The sequence below is a fragment of the Octopus bimaculoides genome, chromosome 10 (assembly GCF_001194135.2).
Source record: "Octopus bimaculoides isolate UCB-OBI-ISO-001 chromosome 10, ASM119413v2, whole genome shotgun sequence".
NCBI lineage: Eukaryota > Metazoa > Mollusca > Cephalopoda > Octopoda > Octopodidae > Octopus > Octopus bimaculoides.
The window spans coordinates 92,833,738-92,843,232 of NC_068990.1; the positions used below are offsets into that span (position 1 = coordinate 92,833,738).

The 9,495-nt window shown below is 38.2% G+C and overlaps 1 protein-coding gene across 1 annotated transcript in view; it reads right to left on the bottom strand.

Moving 5' to 3' along the window:
- Positions 1-9,495, bottom strand: part of LOC106876566 (HEAT repeat-containing protein 1) — a 45,960-nt gene that overhangs the window by 13,881 nt on the left and 22,584 nt on the right. The window contains exons 22-32 of the mRNA XM_014925162.2: positions 8,575-8,706; positions 7,341-7,435; positions 6,873-7,013; positions 6,167-6,273; positions 5,046-5,167; positions 4,656-4,784; positions 3,867-4,112; positions 2,758-2,911; positions 2,319-2,485; positions 1,278-1,445; positions 743-877 (exon numbers count right to left, since the gene is read on the bottom strand). Coding sequence (XP_014780648.1) covers positions 743-877; positions 1,278-1,445; positions 2,319-2,485; positions 2,758-2,911; positions 3,867-4,112; positions 4,656-4,784; positions 5,046-5,167; positions 6,167-6,273; positions 6,873-7,013; positions 7,341-7,435; positions 8,575-8,706 — 1,596 coding nt within the window. The remainder of the gene's footprint in view (positions 1-742; positions 878-1,277; positions 1,446-2,318; positions 2,486-2,757; positions 2,912-3,866; positions 4,113-4,655; positions 4,785-5,045; positions 5,168-6,166; positions 6,274-6,872; positions 7,014-7,340; positions 7,436-8,574; positions 8,707-9,495) is intronic.

Consider the following 9,495-nt stretch of genomic DNA (forward strand, 5'->3'; position numbering starts at 1 on the left):
GCCATAGAAAACTCTGCTCCAACATAACCTCATCCGATCCATGCAAGCAGAGAAAAGTGGACACAATGATGACAATTGTATATATACGTGTGTGTGTGTGTGTGTGTGTGTGTGTGTGTGTGTGTGTGTGTGTATATATATATATATATATATATATATATATGATGGCTGCCCCCTCATTATTGAGTATGCCCATTGCACGAGGCTTAACTGTTAACAGTGCTGTGATCAAACGTGACTTTTTAGCCCAGCTAAAGATCTACAATGTCTTGCACAGAATTGGCAGCTAAAACCTTTACCGGCAACAGCCAGCTGTAGTAACTGGGCTTCATGTACCTTTGCATGTTTAAGTCCTCCCGCTGAATTACATTCCCTTCTACATACCTGACAGATAATGATTAGTATGGTGTGTAGCACCACCACCAGCGGCCTGGTTGTCAATCATCTGTCTCGCTTTATGACTACGAGGCAGGGTCTTGCACAGATACTGCATATCAGCATCATAGGAAGACCCTCACCATCTGGAAGTGCAACAATAATGCCCTTCCTGACATCCCGCCTTACTTTCTCAATGAGATTTCCCAAAATTATACATACATAGAAAGACAGAGAGTATTGCATATAGCTACATAGCTTGTACATAACAAACTATAGTTTCAAACAATACAGCAAATCTGCATAAAATTGCAGATATTTCAAAGAAGCAAAATTGAATTTGTGAGTTCAAAGTTGAAATTCTGACCATATCTCGTGGGATTACTTCAGTGAGTTTGGTGTTGAGTAAATCCATGGACTTCTTTTGGACAGTGGTCAGTTGATGAGTAATTAGAGTTGATATGACACTGATGAAGACTCGATTGGGCAGTAAGGTGCACACCTAGACAAAAATAGAAACAAACATAGCAAATATAAAACAACTATTAGCAAACTAGCATCACCAACCAGAACAAGATGGAGTTACTTTCAGAACTGAAATGAGAAAAAGAAACTAGCAAGGAAATGTTGAACGTAACAGACTCTCGTTAGCAACCTGTCTGAGATTAGTCCTCGAGACAAACTGCTTGGTTTTAAATGATCAAAATTAAAAACTTTCTCCCATCAAAATTTCATGTTCACTTCTATTCTAACAACAAAGTTATTTTATTAAATTCTCCATTATTTTCCAAATTAATTAAAACAAGGACAATGTATTTCAACAGATATATATGGTAACAATAAGGTTAATTATATATAATTAATTAAATCAGAATTATATATAATTAATTAGATCAGCTTACCTTATCTAATAAGTGAGAGACTCGGCCCAAAAGTATTTTCCAGAATCGTGATGTTGGCAGTTGTTGCTGTTGGTCAGCCATCTTGGAGACCTTACTTAAGTAGTTAAAGACAACCTCAAGTAGTTTCTCATAATGTTCTTGAAGTGTAGCCTCAGATGTATTTGCTATCTGTAGACAGAAAACAGATGACATACATGCAGGAATCTATTCAAAACGTGTGTGTGTGCAAATATACATACATGTACACACACACTTGTATGTGTGTGTGTATTTATATATATTATCTTATAAAGTGTAACAATTGTTCTAACATAGTTATTACTCAAGAGCTCCGGGCCAAACCACAAATTTACACACAAAGAGACATTTACATTTATAAATGTGTGTGTGTATACACACACACCAATATATCTGCATAATTATATATATATAGTAAGTCAGCCCCTTAAATACACCTACAGATAAATATATAGATAGACACAAACATGGTAGACATAGACTGATAGATACATGAAATCATCATCATCATCATCACCATCGTTTAACGTCTGTTTTCCATGCTGGTATGGGTTGGACGGCTTGACTGAGGTCTGGAGAGCCAGAGGCTGCACCAGGCTCCAATCTGATCTGGCACGATTTCTACAGCTGGATGCCTTTTCTAACGCCAACCATTCCGAAGAAACTGACAGACAGACAGACAACACTCTATACTACTAACACACACAAAGAGTATCACCAATGCAGACCACTCACATACCCCAGTCCATCAGTTGAGTGGATACACCTACCCCTGACTCCGATTCCAGTCTATCACAGGGTACAGACATGACTGTGTGATTTAGGAGCTTGCTTTGCAACTACATATACAATACCTTGAGCAAGTATCTTTGCTGTAGCTTTGAATTAATCAGAGCCAGTCTCAGAGGCTTTCAAAAAGGTCGTGGACATCACCCTTCCTCCCTTAAGTTTTCCATTTTTGTTTATTTTCAAGTTCCTTTGTTTAACCTATCAGCTACAAACAAAAATTAAGAGTTTCAATACCTGGCTGATAAATTCTGTCCGTTCAAGCAGACTTACAAAGAAGTTCACGGAGGAATATTTGAAATGTCGAAGCTGTTTGGATGTGTGGTATTCAGTGTTAAAGATTTCAGTATCCGCACATCGCAGTTGTGTCACAATTTCAGGGACTGATTTCTTCTTCCCTGCACCTAAAGAGGAAAAAAAAAAAAAAAAAAAAAAAAAAATTACCATTAATAAGATGTCTGTTTATAGCCAGGAAACATGTTTGGCTGGTGTTAAGAAGGGTGTTCAGCTGTAGAAGCCATGCTAGAGCAGACAGAGTATGATGCAGTCCTTCAATCTGTCAGATCTTGTCAAACTATCCAACCCATGCCAACATGGAACATGGGTGTTAAAAGATGATGATGAATTGTTAAAATGATTAGTGTTGATTGAGAGATCTAATTAGAAATAAACTTACTTTGCTTTATCTCAGTTGGAAGTGTAGATAAATACAGCAACCCATCTCGGATAGCGTCAAGTTGTTGCTCAGGTGGGAACTGGAAGCTTAAATTCAAGGCAAATTCCAGCTCTGGTGGTGGACCCTCAGGAGATTGAGAATTATATAATGATGACTTTTGTTAGGAATGAAAAGAGAAAACAGAAATAAGTGAGTCTTCAGTAAAAATGGCAACAGAGAAAATTATTGTATAAACTATTTGCAGTTCTTGATCATTATTACATTAACCCTTTTGTATTTCTGTTGAAATGCTCTGTGCTTCTTTCAATTACTTTAAATATAACAAAGAATTTAGTAAAATAACTTAGTTATCATTAAGCTAGTGTTAGGAACATAAATTGTGACTAAGGTTTGGCGGAAGATTTTTATTCAGAACTAATGAAAGCAAGATATTTGTAATGCAGAGCCAGAACCGATTTCAGCCGGGTTGGTAATGAAAGGGTTAAAATAACATGAAAGTAATGGAGCATGTATGGCCCTGGTCAATCAATCTACTGACCCCATCTTCCACAGCTCACATAAAAAATATTTTAACATGATGTAACGAATGTAATTAAGGCAGTGAGCTGGCAGAACCGTTAGCATGCTGAGCAAACTGGTTAGTGACATTTCTTAGGTTCTGGGTTCAAATGTTACCAGGGTTGGCTCTGCCCTTCATGCTTTTGGGGGTCAATGAAAATGAGTAACAGTTGAGTACTGGGGTCAATTTAATCAACTGAGCACCTCCCATGAAATTGCTGGCCTTGTGCCAAAATTAATACCGCCAAGGTCGACTTTGCCTTTCATCCTTTTGGGGGTTGATTAAATAAGTACCAGTTATGGACTGGGGTCGACGTAATCGACTTAATCGCTTTGTCTGTCCATGTTTGTCCCCACTATGTTTAGCCCCCTGTGGGCAATAAAGAAACAAATATGTATAAGAGATTGTGTTGCTGGTGGCAATCAAAGAAACGTACTAAATAAAAAAAAGAAAACAATCAGAGTTAATTTTGTGGTGATGGGATATGTTTAAAAGGTGCTTAATGGAAAAGGTGTGCAATATGAAATAACACATAAACAGCCAGCCTTACCTGTGAATTGTCGTCTGTCTGTTCCTTAGGAACACTATGAACAACAACATGTTCAACAAAAAGCAGGAGGAGGCAGGAGAGGTGTCTACCCTGACTGATGATTCTGGAAAGTTCTTTAAATAGCATGATACGTCGATGTGCTGGAATATGAGGGAAGGCATCGACAAAAACTTTCAGAACCATTGGTATAACATCATCAACAGTTCCAACATCGGCATTTTGGTATTTGGCACGTTCTTCACAGGCCTAAACAGAAGAATACAAGAGAAAATAAAGATTTATAACATAATTAGAAAGCCATGCCATTTATGGGGAGAAACAATGGATATATCAATCCAGAACTTGATGAGTGGATAAAATCATCATCATTGTTTAATGTCTGACTTCCATACTAGCATGGGTTGGACACAGCAGCTGCACCATGCTCCAATCTGATCTGGCAACGTTTCTACAGCTAGATGCCCTTCCTAATGCCAACCACTCCAAGAGTGTAGTGGGTACTTTTTACATGCCACTGGCACAGGAGCCAGTGAGGGGGCACTGGCATCGACCACAAATAAAAAAAAAAATACCCAGATCAGTGAGTGTGGACTAAGAATGCAAAGTAACCTGACTAAATACTGCATGACATTCTGACTGTTTCTCTACTGATTCTAAGGACAAGGCTGCAGAATGTGGACACAATTTTTGCAGGAATGCATGTGAAACAAGGGATTACATGTTTGTGGCAGCTGCAATAAAATAATCAACAACAACATAATAATAATAATTGTCAAAGTTCAGACTTACCGCTAACAAAGCTGGAATGACTGTTTCCAATGTCCGATATATCATACTGAAGCTGTATGTGTCATCTTGTCTCACCATTGTGCCACCAACAAATGTGAACACTGCCATTACGTTGTGCAACAACATCTCCTGCAAACAATAAAAACAAGATTCAATAATTGTGTCCCAATATATATAAATACACACACACACACACACAACATTTAACCAAATATCTCAGATCTAAAGAGCATCTTTTAGTACTCTCTGGAAGAATTAAAAAGCTGTCCCTATTCAGTTTCAGGTTTTATTCAGTTGCTGCCCTTACAGTAGTTTGCAGAGTTGGCAACTTCTCCATTCATTATGCGCACACACACACACACACACAGACAGACAGAGACAAGGCCTTACCGGATCTATTTTAGCAGCAACAGTAAGCAGTAACAGTGCATGGTGATGGGTCTGTGGACTGCTGGATGTGCGAATACATTTAACTATAAGTTCCATGTCAAACTTTTGTGTTTGAAGAATTGCTGAAAAATAAAAGAAAACCATTAACATGAGCTACACAGAAGAGCACCATGGAGACTAACTGGAAAATGTAAGTGGTAGCTCTGGGTGAGAAAACCATGTGGTGAGGAACTGTGAAGGGTGTAAACAATGTACAACTATACAGGGAAACTGGTGAATAAAATGAAATGAGCTGAAGATATATATATATAAATGAAATGAAATGCATATAAATAATAAATATATATGTTGAAGGAATCCGGGGTAGAGGGAGACCCAGGAAGACATGGGATGAGGTAATGAAGCATGACCTTCAAATGTTGAGCCTTCACGAAGGCAATGACGAAAGACCGAGACCTCTGAAGATATGCTGTGACTGCGATGACCCAACAAATAAAGTGAGTTCATGGTTGTATCCTACATCAGTTTCGCATAACCAGCCCACTCAAAAGTACCTTGGATCGTAGGGCGACCTGCTGTGCTTGAGGAGACCCATTGAGTCAAGTATATCAACATCAAAATGAAAATCAAATGGAAATTGTAGTTGTGATACCCATGCCAGTGGCATGTAAAAAGCACCAACCGATCGTGGCCATTGCCAGCCTCCTGGCCCCTGTGCTGGTGGCATGTAAAAAGCACCCACTACACTCATGGAGTGGTTGGTGTTAGGAAAGGCATCCAGCTGTAGAAACACTGCCAGATCAGACTGGGGCCTGGTGCAGCCTCCTGGCTTCCCAGACCCCAGTCAAACCGTCCAACCCATGCCAGCATGGAAAACGGACGTTAAACAACGATGATGATGATGATGATGATGATGCATATATGAGTACAGGATGTCACCAACTGTAAACAACATGAAGTACGAAAACAAGTGAGTGAAATAGGCAAACAACAAGAGAGAAACAAAACAATGAAAACAGGACAAGTAACACAAAAAAACGAATTAACCAGTGAAGTTAATTAGAGGTGAAAATGTAGGTGATAAAATAGAAAATGATGAATCAGTAAAAATAGTGTCTTACCAAGCTGGTCTGGATTATTGATCATATGATTTGAGATGTTGCAGATACAAGACAACAGTAACTGCTTCAGATATTCAGCAGAGTTATTCTCTTCCAATTCCAGAACTCTATATCAAAGTGAGAGATAAGGAGTAACAGTTACATACAGATGGATGTATGTGTATGTTTAGAACACATATTGTACACTAATATGCATAATATATATATATAATGGTTTTCTGATTAGCATGACATAATATTCGTGATAAGTTTTTAAATGAGTTAAATTTGATTTAAGGTAAATCACATTTGGTAGCGTTTATCTTAATGAAACAGCTGTTGAGCATAATCCAAGTATGAACTATATGCAAAATTTATGTCTCTTTCTCTCTTTCCACACCACACAAATGTATATATATATAAATAAATCATTGTTTTAACAAAAAGTTTTCTATGCTTGCAGAGGCCAGGTGTAATTCATTGAGACAGATTTTCTATGGATAGATGCCCTGCTGGTTAACAACCTTCAACTATTTTCAAGCAAAAAAGAGCATAAATTGTAAGACAGAGAGATAACAAGGTTACAATATGGGTGGAGGGTCTGCTGTTCATTTTTTGTCTTATATCAGTGCTTATGTTGTTGTCATCATCTTCATCATTTTAATGTCCAGTTTTCCCGAAGGGTGACAGGAAGTTAAACCCAAGACATAAATAGAACAATTCTCACCTGGATAACAGTTTGAAACAAATGGGTAAAAGAATCTGTGGTTCCCGTAGTTTCTTCTTGTTCTGAAGGATCTCAAGAACCACAATAACACGCTGCCACGACAGACTATCAAGTTGGTTAGCTTCAGTTTCACCAGTCAACCTTAACAACAAGAAAATATTACAGACATCACACAGTGAAGAAACAGCCATAAAAATAAACAGAACATGAGCTGCCAGAAGAAGGATGGCAGTATGTTATTAAGGTAACAGAATTATTGTTGCTATATCTACCCTGATCCTTTAAGACAACTGACCCCTCTCATTAGCAATCTTCTACACATCTTGTCTTTCAGCGTTAAATCTTTCCCCTTCATAGTTTAAGTCCATGTAATAAGTTGCAAGCCCAGTTTATTAGGTAAAATCAACTGTAAAATAGTGCAACTTGTACAAACACACACACAAAACTCATGCACAGAAATATACTTACATTTGGAGCCGTTTGTTTTCAAATACTGTATTGCGGACAGGGTGAGATTGAAATATGTCAAGTTCATTCAATAGATAGGAAGACTTTATTGAAAACTGATCAAAATAAAACAGAAACAATATTACAACAACAATAAGAAGTATTACTACTACTTAAAAACAAAAAAAAAAAATTAGTGACATTAGTGAGATTATATGATGATGGCTGTTGGTCAGGTGGACAAAGAGACTTTAGTCTAAATGGCACAATGTTTACCAGGTTGAGTCAAAAGACACATGGCACAATCCATTGCCCTTCATTTGAGTTACCTCTTGGGAGTTACTTGGTAATCTTACTGGTGTTAGTGCTACAGAAAAAAAGCACCCAAAACACTCTGTAAAGTGGTTGGCATTAAAAAGGGAATCCAACCATAAAAACCAGGTCAGAGCAGACATTGGAGCCTGGCACAGTACTCTAGTTTGTTGCGAGCTCCTGGTGGATTGCTCAACCCATGTCTGCATGGATAACAGACGTTAAATAATGACGGCACAGTCTACTCAGCTGCAAATGGATACCCTCCCTCTCTCTTATCCAAGTTGCAGTCAAATCCTGATATGAATTATTGCCATCTTGAAGGATGATGCTAAACTCAAATTTTGATAGTAATAAGTGAATTAACGACCAGTCTTTTCCTGGACAGATTGCCAAACACTGGTGGACGATTACCGTCACCCTTAAACACCTGGTACCTATTTTCCAACCAAGATAAAAGTGAAGTATGAATGCTTTTGGATAATGTCAGATGAAGCAAGGAGCAGCACCCATCACTTCTGCTGCCCCACCCACAGCAAGTCAATGGCTGATGATTAGTTTGAACTTCTGGAGGCTAATGACTAGAAAATTTCAAAGGGTTGAAGTTGTAAAGAGGGACAGAGGATGAATTGGGAAATGCTTAGTCCAGGGTTTTGTTGAGAGGAAGAGATAGGCATATTAAGTGGCCTGGTGGAGGAGGGTTGCCGATAGCTAGTTCAGAAGAACAGAGGCTGTTGTAGTAGTAGTGGTAGAAGAAACAGGGAGAAGACACAGCGAGTGTGTGAGACAGTGGTTGGTGTTAGTTGATCAGTGAATTACTGCAGAGACAGTGGTTGTAGTTTGTTGGTAAGTCCTTGGTGGTGCCCCACTACAACACCACACAGCTGACGTGATGTGTTCCAGTACAAAGTGCAAAATAAATAAATGAAGGAAAATAACTTACATGTTTCAGAAGCTTACGAATCAATTCAGGTGTCCCAACAAAATCAGATTCAACAAGTGCTGTGAACAGGTGAGACATTAACTGTTGTTGACTGTCATCATTTGGTAAACTCAGGTAAAACTCTTTGTTAATCTGTAGTAAAGAGTATAATATATGGTTTGTTCATCACTAATTCATTAGTCTTGAATGGCACAACAATGCAGAGAGGATTATAATAACTGTTATAACTTAATTAACTGATATAATATTTCGGAATATAAAAATTCCTTCTTCAGATATCCCTAGGAATTGATCAAGTCACTACTATAATCGGCTTTCCAATGGTTACTGAATATTTTTTTTTTCTGGAAGTGTCTCTGAGGTGGTCACATGAAGCTCCTTCAGAATTCCTCGTGTGCAGTGCATGAGGGTAGCCATGTCTCAAGCTCGTGTGTGTTGGTACATCCACAGTGGTACTTTTAAGTTATGTATTATACGTGCTGAGGAGCGGAATCATTACTACCCTCATTTAACATTTGTTTTCCATGCTGGCATGGGTTGAATGGTTTGACAGGAGCTGGCAAGCTAGAAGTCTACACCATAGTCTACTGTCTGCTTTGGCATGGTTTCTAGGGCTGGAGGGGCCATTCCTAAAGCCAACCGATTTACAGAGAATGAAATTATGATTTGTTCATGACATTTTTGTTCCTTCTCTTTCCTAAATATGTTGCTCTGAACAACTGTTTGGGCCAATCTTAATATATTTACAACTTTATTCCAGTTATGAATATTGCACTGTAATAATATAATGGAGTTTCACAATATGTTAATAACTGATCGCTTAAATACTGTGAATGTATTTTATTTAAACACTGATTCGATATTTTAAACAAACACAGAGACGCTGATCAAACTGTCCAATCCATGCCAGCATGGACAATG